The sequence below is a fragment of the Pteropus vampyrus genome, unplaced genomic scaffold (assembly GCF_000151845.1).
Source record: "Pteropus vampyrus isolate Shadow unplaced genomic scaffold, Pvam_2.0 Scaffold21, whole genome shotgun sequence".
NCBI classification, from domain to species: Eukaryota; Metazoa; Chordata; class Mammalia; order Chiroptera; family Pteropodidae; genus Pteropus; species Pteropus vampyrus.
This window is the reverse complement of record NW_011888802.1, coordinates 1,242,220-1,269,058: the sequence shown is the minus strand read 5'-3', so window position 1 is coordinate 1,269,058 and position 26,839 is coordinate 1,242,220. Positions and strand designations below refer to the sequence as shown.

Below are 26,839 nucleotides of genomic sequence, written 5' to 3'. Positions count from 1 at the left end.
CTGGACGTCGAAGCCTGTATCTTAAGAGGAACAGCAGCTTCCTTCTACAATATGAGAAACCAAGGTCACATTGATAGGACACGTGAAGAGGGCACAGAGAGAAGTAAAATGATCCAGTCAACAGTCTCAGCTGAGCTCCCAGTCAATAGTCAGCATCAACTGCTAGCCAAGTGAGTGAGCCATTTTGGGTGTTCCAACCCAATGAGTCCCCAAAATAGCTACAGTCCCAGCTAACATCACATGGAGCAGAACTGCTCTGCTGATCAGAGCCAACAGGAGGGACTCTTGAAACATAATAAAACGTTTGTGTTTGGAGCAGTTTGTTACAAAGCAATGTAAAACTGAAACACCAAGATTTGAATATCAGATCCATCACAGCTGAGCCTATTATTTAACCTCTTGATGTCTCATTTTTCTCATTTGCAAAATGAGGATCACAGCATTATCTATTTCACAGAAGTGTCCTAAGGATTAAATGTGCTCATGTGTAAAGTGCTTAGCAGAGTTCTCAGCTTATTCCCGACATAATGCAAAGTCATTATCGCTCTACTGCTACAAACAATGTATGATAGGATGTATTATTAATAATGATAGCATGTATTATTAATTCCATCAACCAGCTTCATCTTCTTTAAACCACCTATTACTACCTAAAATTATGCTTATTTATCTGCCTCCTCTTCACAAAAGTATGAGCCATGAGACAAGAATTAACTGTCTTGTTCACCAGCACCTAAAACAGAATTTGACAGATTAAAGATACTTTCATAAATTATTATATATTGAATAAATGAAGAAATGAATCCTAGGTCTTGATATCTAAAAAGTGCTCCCACACATTATTTTAAGCATAAATCTGACAAGAGGCACTCAAAACATAAAATAAACACATAAACTCTATAATGCAGTACTGTCATGACATAATGCCAATGCATTTACTTGTTACTGCACAAATATTACACCATTACTAGATTATGTACTGCTCAAATATGCCTAAACTATGAGTAGCATTTGATTTAGCATTATTCAGGTGTGCTAAAGTAGTTTACTCATTTACATAATTTTTTTTAAAAAAATGAGCTGCACCCAAATCAAATCAATGACACGCTTATAGTAAATATCAGCAGATGCACAGAAATAGCCAGAGAAACTTTTAATCTGCTGTCCATTCAAAAACAAATTACCTTGGCAACACAAATTAACATACTAATCTTCAAACTGTGGAAATTTGGTATAAAATATACCTGAATGTGAATTTCCTCAATTACAATTTTTTAAAACCTATTTTAAAGATGAAATAAAGATCAGACATTCACAGAACCCTCAAACATCTCTGAGGAAAAGCACCAGTTTAGAAGGTATAAAGACACACAAAAACATAATTCGGTATGACAAGTTCTCCAATACTGTGATTCTCACCTTTTCCTCTGCCCAGATGATGACAGATACAAGAAACTCGCCCTGCCTCCCTCTTCCAATTATAGTTTTGTAGGAGTTTTTACCTTTAAGAACAGAATTTTATGAGGTAAACAAACCAGAAGGGTGTGTGGTACAGAACTTCAGATGAGAAATAAACATATGTGAAGAGAGAATACATTATGGTTGAAGACCTAATAATAAGTAGGTTCTGCTAGACTCCAGAAGTTAGTGCATAAAAATTAAGAGGTGGGATTGTTAAAATATAAGGAAAAACCAATACAAGGAACTTGTACATATAGAAGAGAAATTCATACTTCAAAAATCCAATAAGCCCACCCAAATAGCTAAAATTAAAAAGACAGACACCAACAAAATTTTAGAAAGGTAGTGGAGCAACCACAACATCCATACATCGTTCATAGTGAAAAATGGTACAACTACTTTGGGGAAAAGTCTGGTGGTTTCTTACAAAACTAAACACACACCTACCCTAGTGCCCAGTAATTCTACCCAAGAGAAATGAAAACATATGTCTACAAAAATATTGTTTGAAAATATTCTTAACAGTTTTATCCATAATAGCCAAAAACTGGAAAGAACCCAATGTCCAAAAGAACAATGAATAAACAGAGGTATAATGATACAATTTATATAATTCATGCAAAATACTATTCAGCAATAAAAAGGGGTGACCTACTGATATACACGATAGCCTGGCTCAATCTCCAAAACTTGACTCAGAGTAAAAGCAGCTTTGCAGACTATATGCTGTATGATTTCAGAAGAGACAAAACTAATTTAAGGTGAAAAGAATCAGAATAACTATCACATGGGGAGTAAGAATTGAAAGGGAAGAGCCATGAGGGAACTTTCTAGGGTGATAGTAATGTTCTGTATCAGGGGCCAGTAAACTTTTTCTGTAAAGGGCAAATATTCTAGGCTTTGAAGACTGTCTCAAATTCTCAATTCTACCTCTGTAAATGAATAAGTATGGCTGTGTTACAATAAAACTTTGTTTACAAAACCAAGACTTGGAACTTAGTTTGCTGATTCCACTCGATATTTTGAAAGTCGTCTGGGTTAAACAGGTGATTTGTCAAAACCCATCCAATAAGATTTGTTCACTTCACTATTTGTCAATTTTACCCTAAAGAAAAAGAATCTTAAGGAAATATTAAACTCTAAGCTAATGGTAAGCAAGCAGTTTGCACTGAGGTACATTTATATCTGCAACTTACTTTGAAAGCATCAAAAAAGTGATTGACAGGTGTACAGTAATACAAATATAACAAACTGTTGGTAACTGTAGACCCTACTTGGTTTATGGAAGCTAACGGTACAAGTCTTCCAACTTTATATATTCGAAAAGTTTAATATTAAATATGGGGACAGAGGGAATTTAATAAGATGTCACTGAAGATTTTTGAACAAAAAAAATGAAAAATGTAACTTACATTCTATAAATATGACTCATGTAATGCAAATGATACCCTGAAGGAAGTTCAGATGAAGGAAGAAAGTAGTAACTAGGCTACTACAATAGCCCATGCCATAGAAAGCATCAATATTTAAGGAGTTAAGTACAAATTAAGTTCACGAAGAGAGAAAAATCAGAGCAGAAAGTTTCTTCTTAACAAGGTAGGAGTTTCAAGGAGAAGATTCAAAGTGTCAATATGACAAAAATGAAGCAAGACAAGAGCTGAAAAGTATCCTAGATTAGATTAAGCAATGGACAACCCTGATGATGTAAAAGAGGCGTGGTAAGAATATAAATCAGATAAAGAATACTGGTAAGTTAAAAAGAAACAAGTGAAGATCAAAGGAACTGAACTGGGCCAAGAAAAGAAAATAATAACTAAGAGCAACATAAGGTGAAAGACTGCAGTACTTTTTTAAAGTGGAAAACAAAAGTGAATAACTGCACCTAAAAACTCAACGTATATTATCTCATCCAGAATACGTTCTATTGGGTAAGGCAGTTCACCGTGGGCCTGAGTGTCCCTGAACATTCTTGTTGAGTGTGACAGTCTGTAAAGCTTATCCATTTCCTGATACTGAGTGGATTCATATAATAAGTCACAGAGGTAACAAAGAAGGTCAAGGTTACCACAGCATGTTACTGCCCTCCCAGGGAGAGGTGAACTAGCTTGTTTGTTGTTTTACAATGTTTGCTGCTTGCTAAAAAAGTACTTGCACCGTTGCTCTTGAGTTCCTCAGTTGTGACCCACTAGTGCATCCATGTAGACCCATCACGCTCATGGGACCTGGGTGCAAGGAAATCTTACACAAATATGCTGATATTCATGCAGCTGGTCGTGATAATGCCATTTGTCGCTGACCTGGGAGTCTCCTGTTCTCTGCCAGCAACCATGAAATATTAACAGATTAACTTATTAGCTTCTAAATATGGTAAAATAGAATTTAAAAACTTCACAATTCTTGACATGAACAACAAAGAACTAGTTGATATTCAGGTTACTAAATAAAACAAGACACAAAGTGGTCACCAATAATAACTGAAATATATAAAATATTTTATACTTTATTTTATATTATTCATAACAATACTTATTTTTCATGTACCAGTCTCTATGCTCTAATATGTATTTATAAATTCTCTAATAATCCTAATGAAGTGAGTACTAATATGAGGAAATTGAGGCTTCAGTTCTAAGTAACCAAACCAAGAGCTCATAAATTGTAAACACAACCTAAATAAAAGCCCAGATGACTCTGTAACTTGTGTTTGTTTTTTTTTAATCATCAATAGTCAACCTTCGTATTAGCTGATTTATCAAGGGCAACTCTCATTCTCCGGATACAGAGCTAAGTATATAGATCATCACAGAAAACGAACATTTTGGAAATGTCAATATAATCTTAAATTTTTCTTTAAAAATCTGTGGCCAAGATTTAAGAGTTTGGTTAAACAAATCCAAATCAACAACTTCATAGCAGAATTTCTCATGGTTTTAATATGTGAATGTATGTTTTAATATGCTAATATGTTATAAATCTTCTAAGACTCTTATCACTCAGGAATACAGTTTGAGAAACCTACTGCTGCAACATAGAGTGCCAATATAACAGAATACCTTTGAAATCTTAGTAGTAGTAGCTTGGTACAGGCACATAATCCTCTAAAATAGAAAACATCAAAGTTAGAATGTGGCTTAACAGCTTCAAGTCAACTACTTCATAGTTTGGCAACACTGCTCATTTCCTACCAAAGAAAACAATTTCTCATAACACAATGAAACTACATATAATACCTGGCTTTTTCTGAAATTAGATGGGTAATGGTCAAGGCTTTTTGTAGCTCTACCCAATTATCCACTGTTTTACTTAACAAAATTTGTACCCTTTTTAACTTGGGAAGGAAAGAAGACACCACAGAAAAAAGTTTCCTCATAAAACTTGTGCACTGGTTAAAGGTAGTAAGTCATTCTGACTGTTCTGGTCATCACTGCTAACTTTCCAATATGGAAAGCTAAATTTTAACTCTACCAGCAAGTGATAAATTAACATTGCATACCATTTCACCCCTAAGCATGCTTGCCTATCTCCTACTTCAGTCATCACTTAACACTCAACAACTGAAATTGTTTACTGCTCAAGTTTATTAAACTTTCCAGAGTTTTCAAAACACCTGAGCTAAAGGCAGCCACACAAAACAGTTGTGTTGAGCCACAACTGCAGATTGGTCCCTGGCTAAATAGTCTACTAGAGACCAATTCAGCAGCTTCTCTGACATATACCTAGATATAATTATTGATGAGGCCATTTTTCAACAAAACCAGGAGTTATACTAGACAGATGAAATTACTGTATAGTAACAGGAATTAAAATCTAAATTTAAACTATGCTAAGATTCTTAAACACTTTGCCTTACAAGAAAAACAAATTTATGGCCCATCTACTTAAATCATGAGTAGTATGATTTAGAAGGACTGATTTTTGCCCTTTGCTCTGAAAGAATGCCTCCACCCATTCAAAGTCTAAGACACATTTCCAGTTTGGAAAAAAAAAAAAAAAGAGCATTAAAATGTAATATTGTCTACTTATTTTGAAATGAGTTGTAAAGAAAAAAAAATACCTTAAAACTGAGAGAACAAATGTCAATATTTTGGCGTTAGGCATTTTAAAAGATAAGTCAAGTCTTAACTAGTGATAACTACTGAAAGCAAATGTGACAATATAATGAATTATTTTAAGGCACAGCTACATCACTTAAAAATGTTTAGTGACTTGTGTATGAGAACATAGTTGATTCTCGTAAAACCCCCAAAGAGAAAAAATTCAAATCAGCTAATGTCATTAAGGGAAACAAATAAGAAACAAAAATACATTACAAAGAGAAACAAGTCCCACTGGTAATAGTATTCAATATTTATCTACTGTATTTTATTTTTGTTAATATCTGCAAAAAAATAAAAATGCTTTCATAAAAAAATAAAACCACCAAAACTGTATACACTGACACCTTGAAAAATGCCCTACCTGCTATCAACAATATTTTCCAAACTGTCCAGAAAATACTGATAAGTTTTCACATAATTCAGAATATGGATCATTTGGAGGTACAACAGGATGTAAAGCAGATGAAATGGATTTCATCTTTCAGTAGCCTTCATTATTTGTCAAAACACTTATTAGAAATTCTTAACTCACAACTGTTTCACATGTGCAGGTAGGTTTAAAAGGTGAAATCTAACATATATACATTTGTAAAATGTCACAAACAGTACTATTAATTGCAACATCAGCGCTACATATTGTTTTTCTCCTCTCAATAAACAGATTTAACTACTGACTCAAAGTTTACAAAATAACATGTTACCTAGCTGCAACAAAATAGTCAACTATTGCTGAGTCCATTTTATTAATAGTGTTACAATAGGAATTTCCAATTAGAAAAATTAGACACTGAAAATAGAGAAAAACTTTTCACTCATTTCAATATACAAAGGTTTATATGGTTAAGCTGGAAAATATTGTACTTAAGGAAAAATAATTTTTCCAACAAGATTAGCATTTTTCTAGTAAAATTTCCTGTTTCTCCTCGCCTACCCCCCCCCAAAAATGGGAAAGAAAAAATACATTCACTTTTAATATTAACAAAATGGAAAAGGACAAAAATGACAAAGGTTAACTAGAGCTGACAGACGAAATCAGCATCACGACTAGTCTCTACAGTTGCACAATTTTTAAAGCTACATTTGTTTTTTGCCAAATCCACATCCTACCCTACGTAATGCTTACATCCCCTTTCCCCACACCCACTCCGTTTATGACGGTGATAACCTTTGCAGAAGGTACGTTAAACTCAGTACCATTTTCAGTAGACAATCCACTAGAATGTCTCAGAAGTCACTTGGTCAGGGAATAAGGAAATGACCCAGAAAGTGAGAAATAAAACAGATATAAGTTTTAATTGGGGGGTGGGGCTACAGCAGGGTGTAGGATGCGGGTGAGGGGTGGGGAGCTAGGAGGAGACGGGCGTGGAAATGGAAGGGTCTCAAAGGAGTCAGAGACAGCCTCCACAGGAGGCGTGAAGGAAGCAGGTCCGGCCAGAGGAGCCTCTCCCCTCTCCCGCCCGCCCCCCCTCCCCAAAAAAGGCCAGCACGTCACCTCCGGGAATAATCCGAGGCAAGAGACTCGGCGACACGAAGGGAGACAGTCCCGGGATTCCCGGGGGCCGGGGCGGGGGCCTGGAACTTACCACCTGGTAGCGGCCAGTCCCGGGCTGGTGATGATCCATCCTACCCGGCTCGGGACCCGGCTTCCCAGCCGGCGAGTCTCCTAGGTGCTCAGCCCCCTCGGCCACCCCAGTCGACGACGTCGTAGCCGCAGGGCTCCTTCCGCCACTGTTTGTGCCGCCGCAGTCACCAGGGCAGGCCGCTTCACTTCCTGTCGCTCCCGCAGCAGCCGCGGAGACCTCCGCCTCTGCCGCGACGCGGTGATGCTCCGAAGCGCAGCGCGTGCTACTGAGCATGCGCGGGATGGTCGCGCATGCGCGCTGGGTCCTCCGGCGTCCCATCCGCGACGCGAGTTGCGGGGGTTGGCTGGGTGGGAGGAGATGGAAAAGTAAGACAAGTCAGAGGAGCTGTCTAGGTTGTCACCCTGTCAGGAGTGGGCGGTGGCAAAAGGAACGGAGAAAAAAAAGTCCTTGATTGGTCTTTTTTATTGGACGGTGTGATCCCGCACCCTGGGGAGTGCGGGATCACACCACGGCAGAAACAGATGTGGAGGACAGAGCGAACGCATTCGTAGAATACCTGCGGACAGGTCATTTACCGACACTTCTCTTATTACTCACCCAACCTAAGACAATGCAGGGAGATCCATCTCTAGGACATTTCTAAAATGCTCAAAGTCATTAGTGAGGTAAGAAATATCTTTTAAAATATTTTTTGTTTCCCGCTTGGTAGTGAAAGACAAGAATCCCAACAAGGACTCTTCAGCCATACTCATCTCAAGGAAAGAGACCTCTAGAGCCTCAACTTACTGGAAGTATACAAGAAAATATTGAGATAAGATAGGACCATTTTGTTTTCATACATAAATAATTTGGGAGAGTTGAACAGCAAGAAATCACTTTGCGTGCAACATTGTGAGACTATCTCGGTGTCTGGTTAACAACACATAACCTGTGTCCACCTAAGAAACCCGTAGAGAATTTTTATTAATTTGAGCCAAACTGACAACGTGTGAGAAAGATCTCAAATACTCCAGTGAATAAGAGTTTTGCGGCTGCTTTTATGCATTTGAAATTAAGGAAGGGACATAAGGCAGATTGTAGAAAACAAGGCAGGGGTTGGATTACAGGATAGTTAATAAGACGATGTGCTCTCTTGAGAGTTACTACCCCTTAGAGATGTATTACTTCTGTTATTTCAAAGGTGTGTTAACCTAAATGCACAAGAACAATAGACAGGGCTAGCATAAATTCTTTCATTAACGAAGTTATAGGTCTGACTACCCACCAAGACCTGTCCAATTAGGACTTTATGATCAAATCACCCTGTGAGGTTACTTTCCATAGAACCCCTTTTGTTCTGTCCACGTGTACTGTGTGTATCTCACAGGGTACAAAGCATGTTTATCAAGTAGAAGAGTATGATGGGGCAGCGTAAAGTACATTTTATACCCTGATTTTGGATTTTAATAATATCTACAAGATAGCTTCACAGCAATGCTTATAGTAGTCTATGATTGAATAATTGGGTATATAGCTAACCAAGCTGACACTGAAAACTATCCCATGTTTATGTAAATACTACAAGCTGAAATTGTCTCTGTATGATAAAGGATAAAGACAGGAACAAAAGAAAGGGAGGAGGTACCAGAGAGTTAGCTTAGAGGTAAAAACAAATTCCCATATTAAGTATTTCCTAACAGCTACATTTTCTATACGTACTTTTATATACATGGAGTCATCATCAGGCAACAATTAGAAAAGATTTGGATTCTGATTAACCATCTCAGTGCTAACACTGTTTTATTTAGCATTTTAATTGTTCCTTTGTTTAATCATGAACAACAACTGTGAGCAAATTAACAGCTATTTTGCTTTAGGAGATACATATTTTACACTGGACTAAGTCATTAGTTATTGAAATGGCCTTTAACTTGAGTATAGAAGGCTGTTCTCTGACCGTACATAATGAACATTATGTGTTGTTATTTGTCTTCTTTTTTTCTCAGCAGGGCTGATAATCACTTTCATCATAGAAAGTGCCATAGGGTTGGCACTGAGAATATTGACTATTATAAAAAGTTTTCTTGACTAACTAATGTATGATCGTGTTGTAAGAAGACAAATACTATATGTATACATGTGGGTGTGGGTGTGTGTATAAAATACTGGGAGAGAAAAATGTTGTCTACACTTCAAGGTTTCCTTAACGTGGTAAAAATTGTTTGCCATCTTTCTTCTATAACAGCAACCAGGCCTCATTTTTTAAATAATCTTGTCAAGTAAGAAATGTCCAAACCTGTAGATAATTTTTATAAGAGTTTATTTGAGCCAAACAAAAAATGTGTTACAAAAACACACACACATAAATATTAACACATAGACTGGAAAATCAAAATGCTTTTGTTTGAATGGGACAGATGATTTGTCTCACTATAGGCCCTTGAAATTTCCTTAGAACTCAATTGTCTATAAAAGACAATTTCATGGAGTTATAAAACTTTAGAATTTGTATGGCCCTTCCTGATAGCCCATCCCAAAACCTTCATTTGAAGGTGTCACCGTTGCGGGTAATCTAGGTTCCTTTTGCCTCGCTGGCACTGAGAGCCTCGGTCCTTTCCACCAATGCAATAAAGAATTACAGATCAGTGAAGATTAGGAAAAGTAAGTTTAATTAAAGTATATTTCAAGAGAGAAATATGCTATAGAGAGGGCTATAGCTTCATAAAGGTGGGGAGGTCTGTCTTATATTTGGGCTGATAGGTGATTACAAGGGTGGTGCTAGCTGATTGAAGGGTGAGGTAGTTTTGATTGACAGTTGACTGTTATATAAGATATTGTTAACTACATGTGTTCCTCCCTGGAATTCAGTCTGTTATAATTAGATTCATGAACTTCTGGCTATATGCATGATATTATAATGATGGTGTAATGAGGCTGAGTTGAAAAGAAGGTCAGAGTACTCCTTACTGCACATTTGTTGCTGGCCTAAACCGATTGCTATGCTATGGTCATTTATATCCTTGTACTCTAGGATGCAGAGGTTATTGTTATTTGAAAAACGAGTTTTTCTCTGGGAGGGCCGAAGGGTGGCCTCTTGGGTTGGGCTATCGGCATTGTCATTTCTATGGTTATGGATCTGGGCTTTTGCTCCTGTTGCTCATGGCTACCTAACTGCCTAACAAAGGTATGGAAACTGAGCCTCAGGTAAATGCAGTCATAGAGTGATATCTAGCTCATTCCACTTCCAGCTGTATCAAATGTGGTAACTCATAAACAGTCCAAAATACTCCATTGAGTGTTCCCACAAAATCCAACAAGAAACAGCCCTCCAAAATAGTACTACTAAAAATCAAAAATATAGAACTCCAATACAAAATGAACTCAACATGTCAACATTTTTTATAGAAGAAATGCTATAGTTAAGTGTATTACAATCAAAAAGGATAAATTCTAGAATAGCTGCTAAGCCTTTCAGGAGTTCCTACTCTGGAACAAGTAAAACATGTATTTTTTAGAATACAATAAGTGGGCTCTCCAAAAATATCCAGTGTTCCCCGCTTATCAACAGTTTCACTCTCTGTAGTTTTAGTTACCTTTGGTCAGCTATAGTCCAAAAATATTAAATGGAGAATTCCAGAAATAACTCAAAAGTTTTAACCTATATGCTGTTCTGAGTAGCATGATGAAATCTCACACTGTCCTGCTCTATCTGGCATGAATCACCCTTTTGTCCAGTGTCTTTGGCTTTTATGTGCTACCTACCTATTAGTCATTTAGTAGTCATCTTGGTTATACTGTTGAGGTATCACAGTGCTTGTGTTAAAGTATCTCTCATTTTGCTTAATAAAGGCCCTAAAGCGCAAGAGTGGTGATGCTGGAAATTCAAGTATGCAGAAAGGAAACTGTAAAGTGTTTCCTTTAAGTGAAAAGGTGAGTATTATACAATAGGATATTTTGGGAGAGAAAGAGAGAGCTACCACATTATTTACAAAATTTTTGTTACAATATATTATTGAGATTGCTGTATTTTATTATTATTATTAAGCTCTTACTGTGCCTAATTTATAAATTAAAATTTATCATAGGTATGTATGTATACAAAAAACATAGTGTATATAAGGTTGGGTACTATCCGCAGTTTCAAGCATCCACTGGGAGTCTTGAAACATATCCGTAGTGAATGAAGGGAACTAATGTAGTCTTGGAAAACATATAGATACCTAACATTAGTTATGTGGAGGAGGAAGAAACTTTTCTCTATCTTCAAATTTCTTTCAGCTGGTCTAACAATCAAAGAGAATGAGATAGATTTGCAAGGGAAAATGACTAAATTGAATTATATACATTTGTATGGATTTCCATATATATGAGAAAGTCAGAGACCCCACATTGCACTAGACGTTCGAGGGTAAAAAAGAAAAATGTGTATTTATGACATTCTGAGTTAGGGATGAGGTAAGGTGCCTTGGGACTTCAAAGGGTCATTGCAGAACAAGGAGAAGAGCAGATATTTAGTAAATAGAAGTTTGCCCTGCCCTACAAGGATGTCAAGAGGTTATCTCTGATAATCTCTTATTATGGGCAAAACCCCTAATTCAAGTTCTTCAAGGTAGTTGAGGGGCAGAAGTTTCCCTTAACCCACAGGGTCTTTGTTCCCGCTAGCTCAAAAAATCTGCATACCACCGAGGCACATCTTGAGGTGACTTGTGCTGAACCCCCACATATGTATTTATTTTTTAATATTTCCTGAACCCCCTAAAATGTACACATTAGGATAAAATGTTTTATAGCTCAGCCAGCAAAAATCCTATAGCATAAGGTCAATGTCCTATGAGTAATGTTGACATAAGAATGTACAAACTTGTCGAGAATTTTCAAGAAAATTTATTTGAGCCAAATAGAGAATACACCTGGAAGGAGGACATCAACAGACTGAGAAAAACGCTTGTCAGAATGGCAGTGTGCAGCTTCTCTTATCCATTTTGAATTAAGAAGGAAATGTAAGGAAGATTACATGAAGGTGGGAAAAAGCAAGGTGGGAATTGAATTATAAAATAGTTAACAAGATCATGTGCTCTCCAGGGTGGTTTTGATTATTTAAAGGTGTGTTAACCTAGGTGTTTTTTGCTTCTGAGTGGTCTGAAAAGAGGCATTTCAAAGGCATGTTAACCTAGATGCATAGAAACAACGGACAGGGTTTGTTTAAGACAAAGATAAACCTTTTATTAAAGAAGTTTTATGTCTGGTTCATGACTACTCACCATGACCTGCCCAGTTAGGAATTTATGATAAGGTCACCCTGTGAATTTACTTTCTGTAAAACCCCTTTTTTGTCCACACAAGGTGTGTAATTCATAATTGTACAGCTTAAAGATTATTCATAACTGAAACCCATGAGACCAGTACCCATATTAAGAAATAGGATATTTCCAGAACCCTAGAAAGCCCTTGGCTCACTTCCTCTCTCTACCTGCATATAAAGTTTAGCCATATCCTGACTAGTAGCACCATAAATTAGTTTCAAATAATTTATAATTTTGACTTTATATACATGGAGTCATACTATACGTACATTTTGAGTATGATTCTTTTTTTGTTAACTTTATATTTGTAGGATTCATATTATTGAGTATAGTTGTAATTAGTTCATTTTTATTGCTTTATAGTATTTGTAGATGAAAAAAGAGTTTCTAGGGCAAGTCACCTCACAGGGTGATCTGATTATAAATTTTTAACTGGGCAGGTCATGGGGTCATGGCGTATAGTCATGCCCCAGGTGTATAACTTCTTTAGTAAAAGGTTATCTTTGCCTTATGCAAGTGTTGTCCATTGTTTCTGTGCATCTGGGTTAACACACCTTTGCAATAAGCTATAACCACCCTCGAGAGCACACAGCCTTGTTAAATATCCTGTAATCCAATCCCAACTTGTTTTCCCTCACCTCCATGTAATCATCTCTCCTTAATTTCAAATGCATAAAAGATGCTGCAAAACTATCACTCTCTGGAGCATTTAAGATCTTGCTTCCTGGTATATGTCATCATTTCGTCTCAAATAAACTCATAAAAACACTCAACAGGTTTGGACGTTTCTTATGTCAACATATTCCATTGTGTGACTATATCATACTTTATTTACTTGTTTTACTAAATGTATACAACTGATGGACATTTGTGTTGTTTCTAGCTTGGAGTTTGTTTTAGTTTACTAGGGCTGCTGTAACAAAGTACCCAAAACTGAATGGCGTAAGAAACAGATATTATCTCACAGTTTTGGAGGTTAGAAGTGGGAGATCAAGTGTCAATGGGGTTGGTTTCTTTGGAGTGATATGAGCAAGAATCTGTTCCATGGCTCTCCCCACTAGCTTCTGGTGGTTTTGTGTAATCTTTGTTGTTCCTTGGTTTGTAGCATTACACCGATCTTTGCCTTCATCCTCACATGGCATTCTCCCAGTGTGCATGTCTGTGACCAAATTTCCCCTTTCTAAAAGGTCACCATTCACATTAGATTAGGGCCCCACCCTACTTCAGTATGACCTCATCTTAACTATTAACATCTGCAACAACTCTATTTCCAATAAAGTCACAGTCTGAGATACTAGGGGTTAAGACTTCAACATATTAATTGGAGGGAGGGGCACAATTCAACTCTTAACAGGGCTATTGTGAACAATATTGCTAAGAATATTCTTGCACATGTTTTGGTGAATATATATATTCATTTCTGATGAGTACATTCCTACAGTGGATATGCTGGATTGTAGAGTATATGTTCAGCCTTAGTAAATTCTGCTAAACAGTTTTCCAGAATGGTTATATCAATTTTGGCTCCCATGATTAGTATATGAGAATTCCAGTTGAGCCACAGACTCACAAACATTTGATATCATCTGTCTTTTTTATTTCAGCCTTTATGATGGGAATATAGTTGTATCTCATTGTGATTCAATTTGGATTTCCCTGATGACTAATACAATTGAGCTCCCTTTTATATCTTTATCGACTGTCTGGAGATCATCATAGCCTACTGTACATGTGACCAGCATCCATATAAAAATTCTCGACAGGTTTGTATGTTATGTCAGCACTACCCATAGGACATTAATATTGCCTATTTATCTCTTGAATTGCATGACATTTTCTTGGATTTGCAACAACTCATTATTTTCCCATAAATAACTGGTGCTTTGTCAGATAGATATAGATAGATAGATAGATAGATAGATAGATAGATAGATAGATAGATGATAGATGATTGATAGATAGATAGATAGATAGATAGATAGATAGATAGATAGATAGATAGATTAGATAGATAGATGATAGACAGACAGATAGATAGATAACTCCTTTTATTCCTTTTGACATTAGGAACCAGGCTTCATGTAAGTAGACAGGTATAGTTGATTTGCTTTACTTTCTGCCTCCTCCTCTTATGCATGTGTTTACAATACCAAAGGTGGGGGTTCATATTCTGTAATAGGAAAAGGAGGAATAAATTGCAAAACTATCCATCAACAACTGGTCTTTAAAAAAATTTTCTTTTAATCTGGCCTTTACTTTCGGGGAGTGAGAATGTGCATGTTTCTCCATATGAGTGTCAGACTGTTTATCTCTCTGTGTCCATTTCTTTCAGTGTTCTCTTCAGAAGGCTTTATCTATTTGGCCTGCTCACCTCTCTTCTTTACAGTTTTTTTTTTATCTGGGCTTACTTCTCCTACCTTGCAAAGCTTGCTTCAGAGAAGTATAGGATATGTCCACTTGCAATACTTAACACAGAATCTTGCATAGAGTAGGCCTTCATTGTTGATTTGTTGGCCCTATAATTGATTGAAGCCTTCATTTTATTGCTATACAATAGGTGCATAGCATTTGTTCATAGAATGCTCTTGTTTTTTAAGAATTTTAAATATCAACAAGGACATATTCCAAGAGGTAATAAAACTATCATACTTTATAAATGAAGCTTAGACAATCTCAAAGAGTTTTCCATGACATTTTCCCCAATTTACTCTAAATGTAAGTAGAACTAGGTTTGACCACATAAATGACATGTCATTAATAACCTCCTTCCTACTTGCATTTATTATTATAGATAGTCTTTTATGATTTTTTTTATTGTGGTGCAACACAAATAACAAAATTAACGATCTTAACCATTTTTAAGTGTACAGGACAGTGGCATTAATACATTCATATTGTTGGGTAACCATCACCATTATTCATCTCCAGAACTTTTTCATCATTCTCAACTGAAACTCTCTACTCATTAAACTCTAACTCCTTTTTCTCCTCTTCTCCCAGCCCCTAGCAACCACCATTCTACTTTCCATATCTATGAATTCGATAATTCTAAGTACTTCATATAAGTGAAATTATACAATATTTGTCCTTTTATGCCTGACTTATTTCACCTAGCATAATGTCCTCAAGGCTCATCCATTTTGTAGTATGTATCAGAATATTGTTTCTCTTTTAAGACTGAAATTTTATATGTAAATATAGATATATCACATTTTATTTATCCATTCATCCGTCAATGGACATTTGGGCTATTTCCACCTGGGTTATTTTATTTAATCATCACAATTACTACCTATGGTAGACCTGAATTTAAAAGCTGGTTCTATAGCTTACCAACCCTGGCCAAGTTGAATTTTTCTTTGCATATTCATTCCCTCATTTGTAAAATAAAAATAAAATCGCTCACCTCAGTGGACTGAAATGAGGATTTAATAAGATAACAAAATACCTAGTATAGTGCCTGCCATACGGTGGATATTCAATAAATGGCAGCTAGTAACATGATTCATCTTAATAGTAACAATTCAAGAGTCTGTTTCATATCTTCTAGGACTAGTCTAGACTAATGTATGCAATGTATCTCTTGCTTCATAAAAAGTCATCTTAGGTCATACATACGTGGCATATCCAAAAGATATTTTTAGCTTCTGGAGTACTGAAATCAATGAAGGATAACAAGAATCATTTGTGAAACATGTACTTTTTATTCCACCCACAATCTATTTGCCAACATCAGAGAGATTAAAGTGTCAGTTCAAAGAGTTCAGTTTTATGGAGTACTAATGATTTGTCTCTTCAAGGAAAAAAATGTTTAATTTTATTTATCTGACAAATAAGTAAAATCATTTCTTTAAGGAATTTGAGCTTAATAACTTATTGGTAATAGAAGCATCTTCAGACTCAACTAAGACCAATCTCATTCTCAGGGTGAGCATCTGGGAAAGTAAATGGCCAAACATCTCAGGAGAATTTTTTATGAACTTTTATAATAATTTAGTTTCAGATTATTTCTAATATAAAATACTAATATAAACCATGAAGAACTTTTAAATATGCCTTATCATTTTAATAGCTAAAGCTTTATAATAAGCTTTTTTTCTGAATATATAAATTTTGAATATACAAAAAAACAGATAGACAAAGATTTATTTCTGGGGTTTTTTTTCTAAGCATAGTTTTTTGAGAGGCCAAGAGAAGGAAACATAGTGAATGAGTCTCCATATTCAATTTTATATTCTTTTCCCAGTTAACCTTATACTACAGTACCCCACATAGGATTTTTCCAAAGTAATGAGAAATTCTTTATTAACATATTGCAAGAGAGTAAAATAGCAAAACAATTTGAGAATGTGTACCTACACCTAATAGGGTTGGTATAAGAATAAAATTTGTTAATCTTTAACATTAAATACATATAAAATTATTGAATATATATAAAGTATTTTAATAGTGCCTCACATATGCTAAGCATTCTATAAATGTCACCTACCTATTATTATTATCATTAACTATTAAATACCCTTAATGTGGTACTCAACAGAAATCTTAAAACAAGACATATAATAATTGACTAACTACACTTAAAATCTGTAACGTTATTTATAGAAAAATCATTTATAATGCTTTCTCAGTTTAAATTTTAATATCTATAAAGTATATCAGGTCAAGTAGTATGACTTCTAATCCCTAATTTTTAATTTATGGACTAGGTTTGTGATCTTATTTTTCACTTGTCAAATACAGATACATCTTTACCAAAAAACATAATTTGTCAGAACTTTTAATGAAAATTGCTTAAAAATGCAAGTTAAAATCAATACAATTTAAACTTCTCTTCGCTAGTCTACTAACCACTTGTTCATATCAACCAGTTCAACAGCCATATAGGCTAGTGGCTACCATGTTGTACAGAGCAGACATCGAATATTTCTATCACTCTAGAAAGTTCTATTGGACAGAGTTATATTATAATCTCTAGGCAAAAAGTGGCATGTTTGGATTATGCATCAATTCATGAGTAAAGTGCTTTTGCTCCAATTTCATTTAACTAATTATACAAATTTAGTAATTTAAAATTTTTTCTAATATGATCCAAGTTTGATATCATTTGAGACCTAGACCTAGATTCTCTATGGTAAGGATCAAATACAAGAAAAGCAATACGTGTGTGTAATATATAGATTTTATTTCATGTTTTTCTTCATTAAGTGAAAAGCTTCTCTCGCCATACTTAACAAATGTTTTCTTTTTAAATAATAATTTAACAGATTAAAACATTTTTATAATGAAAAATCACAACTTATTTAGAAGTAGAGAAACTAATATAATAAACTTTCCTGAATCCATCACCCAGTTTCAACAATTATCAATCAATGACCAATTTTTTTCATCTATAACCTACTCTCTCTCATCCCCCAACCTCCACTGGATTATTTTAAAGCAAATATCAGACATAAATTTCATTTGGTCTGTAAACATTTTAGTAGATATCTCTAAAAGATAAGAACTCTCTTTTAAACATAATCATAATATCCATTACCGTGGCTAAAAAAATCTACCTATCAGTAATTCTTAATATTATCAAATAAATAGTCATTAAACAAACAAAAAGAGTCAGTTAGTTTTTCTGATTTTTACATCAGATTTCAAGTTTGAGAAGCACATGTGATATTGTCATCAATTCAAGGTTACTGATCATTTTGTGTCAGAAGCACTATAGATCAATATTCAGGAAATGAGAGTAGTATGTTTTACTAACTATTTGCTCACAACAAAACAAAGCTTCATAAATGAACTTAAAAAATAATCAATAGAAACAAAAAATACTTAAGCTATCAAATTATTCAAAGTAGGCCAAATAATCCTAATAAGGTAAACAAATTACTTCCTCATATCCATTAGAATGGCTACTATCAAAAAACAGAAAATAAGTGTTGGTGAAGATGTGAAGAAATTGGAACACGTCTGTACTTTTGGTGGGAATATGAAATGATATAGCTGCTATGGAAAGTAATATGATGGTTCTTCAAAAAATTAAAAATAGAATTACCATTTGATTCGACAATTCCTTTTCTGGATATATACTCAAAAGAATTGAAAGCAGGGTCTTAAAGAGATATTTGTATACCCGTGTTCAGGGAGCATTATTCCAAATAGCTAAAACATGGAAGCAACCCAAGTGTCCATGATAGGTGGACATATAAACAAAATGTGATATATACATACAATGGAATATTGCATACCTTAAAAAGAAAGGAAATTATGACATATGCTACAGCATAGGTGAGCATTGTGGACATTGTGCTAAGCAAAGTAAGCCAGACACAAAAGACAAATACTGTACAACTTCATGTACATGGGTAGTTAGAGTAGTCAACATCATAAAGACAGAAAGTAGAATGGTGGTTGTCAGAGACTGTGGAACGATAAAATGGGGAGTTATTATTTAACAGCATAGAGGTTCAGTTTTGCAAGATGAGAATTCCAGAGATGGATGGTGGTGATGATTGCACAACAATATAAACGAACTTAATCCCAGTAAACCATACACTTAAAAATGGTTGTGATGGTAAATTTTGTTATGTGTATTTAACTGCAATAAAAAATTTGGAAGAAAAACAAGTGAACACGCTACACTATGCTATTTGCATACAGAGACAAGATAGATTAATAAATATTTTGCATATGTATTTGTGAATCTAGCATAAACAAGTATATAAGTGATTCCTGTATATCTTGAAGGACAGTATTATATAGGAACTCGTTTTTGCTTAGAGATTTTCCAATTTCTAGTTAATATGGAAAAATTTATTAATAGTACAAATGTAAGGAAAACATAAAAAGTTGATGATAAATACCTGCACTGGTGGATCAAAATAAGTTGTTTTGCTTCTCTAAAACATCCTATTCACAGGCCAGAAGAGATAGAGAATGGATTGTGAAACCTTCGATCAATTTAGCACAGAGATTCAGATATAGGGATGAAAAGAGAAAACATACTGTCATTTGGATTGGAGTTACTAGTTGAATTTACTGGATGCATTAGGAAATTTGATAGCCATCGTAGGATTTTATAGTAAAGAGAAAGATAATCAAAGGAAAGGCCAAAGAATCAAGGATACAGATAACAAATAAGAACAGGAAACATAGCTGAATATAAACCCAGTTGATTCTGATGAAGTATATGTGTAAATTTGAGTTAATTTTATTTTTAATTTTTTTAATCTCTAAATATATAAAATAGGCTATATGAACTCTGAGATCCTGTCCATTTCTAAGTTTAATAAGTTTCAATAAGTTTTCTAAGTTTCTAAGTCTTTTGAAATTTCTAAGTCACTTATATACTTATACTTTCTAAGTCTTTTGAAATTTTAATTTGCATTCTAACATACCTTCCATGGGAAATAACTTGTTGGCTTTTTAATGTTTTTAATTCAATGATCCAGTAATTCATACAGGTATTTTTTCTTTTACAAAGTGCCTACAAAAACATCTTACGCCATTGTGGTATATTGTGCAGTCACATGATGAATCAGACACCTTGCCTGCCTTCAAGGATCTCAGAATCTGTAGCAAGGACAGACAGGTATACAGGTAATTTTTTTATCTTAAAAAATAAGGATGAATAAGATTAGGAAGTAGGCTAAATGAGTTCCAGGTAGGAGGAGCTCTGAAGATGCACAAGTAAAACCCAGGAAAAAGAATGTACGGTGCCTGGAGAAATTACAGGCAGTTAAGTATTCTTGGGGAGAAGAGTGACGAGCAATTGGGCTGCATGGTTAGAAGTGGCCACATACTTAAGAATTCTACTTGGCATGCTAAGAAATTTGGATTTTATCCTGAAGGCAAAAGAAAGTCAGTTAAAAACTCAAATGAGGAATATGACAAGGATTAGGTGGAAGTGTATTCAGGAGGTTGGAGGTACTTAGGGCAACTGAAGGAAAGTGATAGTCACACTTACCTGGACCAAAACAGGGACTATGGTCACACAGAGGCAGAACTAGAGCCCAGAGATATGGAAGAGTTAGAATTGGCTAGATGTGGTGAGGGTCCCACCCCAGGATTTAGTAAGTGGGACCAATATTTCAATAAAATTTCCTAGGTAATGCCATAGTTTAATTAGGTGTGGGACCCAGCAGTGCAGACTTCTTCTCAAGGAGTTTGAATGTCAAAGAAAAGGAGAGAAGATGGCAGTTAGAGGGCTGAAGGGCTCCTTTGGTTAAAAATCAAAAAGCCTTGACTGTTCACATGACAAAGAAAGAAAGAAGACCAGCAGGAGGGGAGAAGCTGGAGGAGCCAAGGTCATGAAATCTATTTTGCAGGGAAAAGATTTCAACAGAAGGAGGATCTCAGTGCAGAGACAGGAACTAAAGAAGAAAGGATAGGAACAGAGACACAGACAGTTAGAGAGAAGGGATAGGAACAAGGTTGAGGGAATTCTACCTTGAACCCCCTCCTTCTTTCTCAGTGATAATAGGTGGTGAGCACCCAGTACCCTTTCTGTAAAGGCTAAGGTTCATGAATAGTAAGGACCATGTAGATGAGAGCAGGCTCACAAGAGAAAGATAAAAGCGCTATTTTATCTCGGGGAGCCTTGTTGAGGAAAAAAAATTGTATTTACACTGGTACCAATGGGCACATTCTGATTTTCTTCTTAGAGGGTTTCCAGATTTAGCAAATAAAAATGCAAGACACCACCCCCCCAGCTAAATTTGAATTAAAGATAAACAGTGGATAATTTTTTAGTATGACTTATGCAATATTTGTGACATACTTAAACTAAAGAGTTATTAGTTATTTGAAATTCACATTTAACTAGACATCTTGTATATTATCTGGCACCTTATATGAGAACTAGAAAAATCAGATGTATAGATTATGACTTAATACTTAAAGTTAAGGTTGAAGTTTTCTATGAAAATCCTCTTGATTTTTAATGTTTCTTTGCGAACAAGACGTACTGTCAGCAGCTGACAGGGCCATAAACACATGCTTATATATAACATGGCAAAAACTCAAGCAAGATTGATTAGCTTGTAGCTGCTGAGTTGCTTTTTCCTATCTGCTTCTGCCCTCCTTCCAGGCACATCTACCTTAACCTCTGACTCCGGGAATCAGTGTTTTCTATCAGTGAATCATATGTTAGGTTTTTGTTATCCAGATCTTAAAAAATCGTTTCTCTTATATTACCCTAAATCAGCTACCTTGATATTAGCTTTAAAAAATAGGGTAACCAACTGTCCCGGTTTGCCCAGAACAAAAGGTTTCCCAGGATTTGAGATTTTCAGTGCTAACACTGGAAACATCCCAGGCAAATCGAGATGGTTGGTCATCTGCCTTGACCATGGTAGATTCTTCTAAGGCAATGATGTCTCTATGTTGATTATTAACCTTTAATTCTTACAAATAATTAAAATTTTTCCTCCTCAAAAACTTTGTCTTCATTACTTAAGTTATCTTTCTCCTTTATATAAAAGGTAATAATTTATAAAGGAAAAGGTACATTTTTCGTATTTTATGCCATATCTCAGTTCTTAGAACATTGTTGGTGGAAAATGTCAATTATAAAACCATAATTTTATTAAGCTAGTTATTAGTGCTGCCATTTTTAAATGATTGGGTCAAAAAAAGAGTTCTTCCTTATATATAGGCTGATTTTATCCTTTATATGCCAATTTAAAGTTACTCTATGATCCATGAATAATACACAATGACACAATACATGTATTTATCCGTATAAATTTGTCCTGAAGGCAAGGGGAAATGCAAGATATAAATGACTGGTAACCTGTATAATTTTCAGAACTCATAAATTTTACTTTTGTATCTTGAATTATCTTCACACAAACTTTAATGAACCTTGCATTCCACTGGTGCAAGCATATCTTTACCACAGGGCAAAAACAAAGAAATCATAATTTTGGAATACTGCTTAGATCAATTAAAACCTTCATTATGATGGCAATGTTAGGGTCCTGATTTAGTTATGAAAGGCTAGCTGTCAAACCAATATTGATTGTCTTCTTACTTAATAACAAAACTTTGATTTTTTTTCCAGGTAGCAATATGACCAATTAAAAGACTCCTTTTACAACCTCCACTGAAGCTAGACACAGAATTCAGAAAGTCTCCTTAAGAAAGAGATACCCATCTTGCATGAACTCTTTTTACTGTCTTTCCTTTCTCTTGCTTGCCTGAAACTCAAACATGGTGGATGGAGCTTCAGCAGCCATCTTGGGTCATGAGAAAAACCTTTAAGCTAGAAGCCATGGCTATGAAAAGCATGGATTTTCATAGGAATATAAAAATAGGTTTAGTTTCTGATTACTACGGCGCCACCCTATGAGATCTAGACTACCACCCCCAAACTTCTTTTCTGAGAGAAAAATAGTTAAAGATCCTGTTATTCTTATGATTTGTGACTAGATATCAAATGTAAATCCTAACTGATAGAACTGTTAATTGTGAAAATTAATAAAGGTGAGGTATTGCTTGGATTAGTAATAATAGTAAAACTTATTGAGTGTTTGCTGTGTACTAATTTCTGAAATATTTTTTAAACATTATTTAATCCTCATAAAAACTTTATGAAGTAGGTATTATATATACTCCATTTTTCATATGGAGAAACTGAGCTCAGGAATGTTAAGTAACTTGCTCAAGGTCACAAACTAGAAAGTAGTGGTACTGGAACTCAAAACTGGACTTTGGGTGATGAGCATGCAATAAAGTATACACACATTGAATTATTATATTGTACACCTGAAATTTATGTAATGTTATTAACCAATGTTACCTCAACATTTAATGTAAGAAATAAAAGACTGTTACAAGAGCCCTGGCTCTAAATTTCTCAAAGGTGAAAGAAATATAATCCTAGTAACAAAGCAAAGATTCATACAACTCAATAATTCATACAACTCAACAATAATAATAATAAATAAAATCCAATTAAGAAATGGACGGAGGATCTGAACAGACACTTCTTCCAAGAAGACATACAAATGACCAACAGACATGAAAAGATACTCAACTTCACTAGCTATTGGGGAAATGCAAATCAACACCACAATGAGATACCACCTCATACCTATTAGAATGGCTATTATCAACAGCACAAGTCATAGCAAGTGTTGAGGTTGTGAGGAAAAACGAACCTTCATATACTGGTGGGAGTGTAAATTGGCACAACCACTATGGAAATCGGTATGGAAGTTCCTCAGAAAACTAATAGAATTACCATAAGACCCAGCAATCCCTCTTCTGGATATTTACCCAAAAACCTGAAAACATTTATCTGCAAAGATATATGCACCCCAATGTCATAGCAGCATTATTATTCACAGTGGCCAAGACATGGAAGCAACCAAGTTTCCTACGATAGATGACTGGATAAAGAAGCTGTGGTACATATACAATGGAATATCACTCAGCCATAAGAAAAGATGAAATACTGCTGTTTGCAACAACGTGAATGAATCTTGAGATAATCGTGCTAAGCGAAATAAGTCAGAAAAGTTGAGAACCATATGATGTCATTCATATGTGGGAAATACAACTGAAAGCAACAAACAAACATGATAAACAAAGAGAAACTCATGGACACAGTGGATTTGTGGTTACCAAAGGGAAAGGAGAAGTGGGGAGGTTGATACGGGGAAAGGAGGTCAAATATTTGGTGACCGAAGGAAATCTAGCTTTGGGTGGTGTACACACAATGCAGTATACATATGACATATTGTTAAATTGTACACTTGAAACTGATTTTATTAACCAATGTCACCCCAATAATTATAATTTTAAAAAGCTAAGATTTTATAATTTTTAATACATCAATCATTTGTGAAATTATCATTGTTTATCATGAGCTTTGCTCTTTAATAGAAATTATGTAGAAATGAATAAGACATCCCATTTTTATAGCACCTACTTTAGGAGAAAAGAATCATCTAAATATTCCTAGGAATCTGCTTAATAATCCTAAGGAAGTTATGAAATAGAAAAAGTTATCTTTCCGAGCCCTTGAATCCTCTTTAGTTCTTTCCTAATCTCCTGTTACTGGGAGAGCTGTTACCTGATTATGCTATACAGGATTCTAGAAGGCTCTGTTCACATTGTAGTCATCATTGATTTGTGGCTTTCTGGCAGATGGCAGTAAAATGTGAGAAAGTGTTTTTTTCTAAGTTTCACAAGGACATTTCACAAGGACATTTGGGCTAGTGGCAAGGCTGATTACATGCTTCTGCTCCTCTACTCTGGCCACTGTGACTTGTAATCATGGACCGTGGCTTCATTGGGGCGTGAACCCAGGACCTTCTGCATGTAAAGCAGACGTGCTAACTGCTACATTATGGAACCACATCCTTCTTTGTCATTTTTTATGGCATTCTGTTTTTGTTTTTATTTTTTAGATGAGAAAAGAGTTAAAATAAGGAATATAGAAAATAGAATCATTTCAACCAAGCTGTGAAAATTATTAACATTATGAAGTTTGTGCCATGTGGAAAGACTCCATTTTTGTTCTAACTAGCCTAGAAAGTTAAACTTTTTTGACATTTCCGGTCCTGTGTTGTTACAAGCAAGGAAGGCAACTACCGAAATTACACTTTTGAACACATTTGTGTCTTTCCACAATGCCAGGTTTATTAAGAGGAACGTTTTCAGATAAACCAACCAGGTACCCACACAAGTTAACATGGAATGTACAAAGTCTTACACGACAGAGCAAAGGAATAAAAGTCCTTAGCATCTCCAAAGCGAGCTCTGTTGGCTGGCAGCACCAGCTGTTCAGTGGTTCCAAGCCAGTGGCTATGATTATGGGTCAGAAGGTCAGAGTTTTCGGCTCTAGCACACCTGTCCATTATGCTATGTGGTCAGGCTTGTGCATCATCTGTCTGGTGTTCAGCTTATATGGATCTTAGAAGGTGGGATCCTTATGCTTATAGCCTCCTGCAGATGGGGGCTTATCCAGAACAGTGAAGTTTCTGTGGTTTGGGATGGTCCAGTTACACTCTAAGGGGGTCCCCATTATGTGCCAGTTGACATTACTGTCATAGCTCCTATGGAATCCGTTTTGTAAAATCCAAAGAGTCCTTATTTCTTTATGCTCTATACATGTGTCAATGCCTGGATATACATTTGGACCTCCAGGTAACCCTCTAATTAGTCCCTGAAGGATTCATGTTCCAGGCCTCCTGATTACCCTGTGAAAGACTCATGTATACATCCATCAGACATCCATTATCTAGCCCAGCCTGGGACTGACCAGATCTCCTGACACCCATCTTCCTGACCACCTGGCATCCATCATCCTGACTGCCTGATATCTGTCCACTTGATAATTGTCCTAGGCCAATCCTGGGCTAAGAATGCAGGACTGATACTTCTCAATAATGTACTTTTTACTATAAGAACTTTTAACTTTGCTTTCTTCTTTGAACTCTTCTGGGGGTTTGCCTAGCTGTGTATCCCATTTGCAAACTCCAAGACTCTTGAATAAATATCATTTATTTCTAGGAAAGCCTCCAGATTCTTTTTGAGTTCATTCAACATTGGAGTACAATGTCTTGGAGGAGGTTATATATGAGGCAGGATATTAGTTTTTGGAGATCAAGTCAGGAAGAGATGGTTGACAACTCTCTTTGGAGAAATATGAGGAAATAATACGCTTACACACTTTCTAAGATCACCCAGGAGAAACGTAGGATCAGATTTCTTTCTTTTTTTTTAAGTTTATTTGGGTAACATTGGTTAACACAATTATATAATTTTTGGGTGTACATTATAATTTGACATCTCTATATTCTATTGTGTGATTACCACCCAGAGTCCAGTTTCCTTCAGCTACCACATATTTGATCCCTTTTACCCACTTCACCCTCGCCTAAGGATTAGACTTCTTACTTCTCAAAGTAGCTTCATGACTGCCCTTGTTTGCATCTATGGAACAAGTGTTTTTGAATTCAGATACAACTCGAATATGTAGATTAGGTTACAGTAGGCATTAGACAATCTAATGGATGGAAAACGGTTTCAAACAAAATAGACTATTTTCTCATTGCTGAGCTCTCACCAATACCAAAAGACCAATTTAGATTTCATTTTGTCTTCTAATTTTCTGGCTATAGGATTCCTTAGGTTCAGAGATAATTCACAGTGCTTCACAGAAATGATAGCTATTTGCTCAGTTTGTTTTAATATTATGCACAATAATAATTGAGATCAACACACTTCATCTGTTTCTTTGTTGTTTAAGACCCTTCCTTTTAACTGGGCTAAATTTACACTTTGTAGTTCTTTTTGTTTGTTTGTTTTTTGTTTGATTGGGTTTTTTCGGTTTTTAAGTCTTTCCTAAAAGACCAACCAAGCAGCCAAAAACCTTTACATTTTATCTAGCTGTCAAATTAGCCTCAGATTA

At 35.4% G+C, this 26,839-nt stretch overlaps 1 protein-coding gene and 1 long non-coding RNA gene across 3 annotated transcripts in view; one reads left to right on the top strand and one right to left on the bottom strand.

The window, feature by feature from the left end:
• The window catches only part of NDFIP2 (Nedd4 family interacting protein 2), a 62,322-nt gene extending 54,848 nt beyond the window's left edge, over positions 1 to 7,474 (bottom strand). Inside the window, exon 1 of the mRNA XM_011355479.2 lies at positions 7,142 to 7,474. Coding sequence (XP_011353781.1) covers positions 7,142 to 7,459 — 318 coding nt within the window. The 5' untranslated portion in view covers positions 7,460 to 7,474. The remainder of the gene's footprint in view (positions 1 to 7,141) is intronic.
• Positions 7,474 to 23,670, top strand: LOC105289002. Of its 2 annotated transcripts, XR_002779224.1 has the most exons (5): positions 7,474 to 7,806; positions 10,970 to 11,050; positions 14,028 to 14,186; positions 19,943 to 20,016; positions 22,481 to 23,670. It is a non-coding gene; the product is annotated as an uncharacterized LOC105289002 (long non-coding RNA). The 2 variants fall into 2 exon arrangements; XR_895633.2 differs by lacking the exon at positions 19,943 to 20,016 and having other exon boundaries at positions 7,484 to 7,806.
• The last annotated feature ends 3,169 nt before the right edge of the window (positions 23,671 to 26,839 follow it).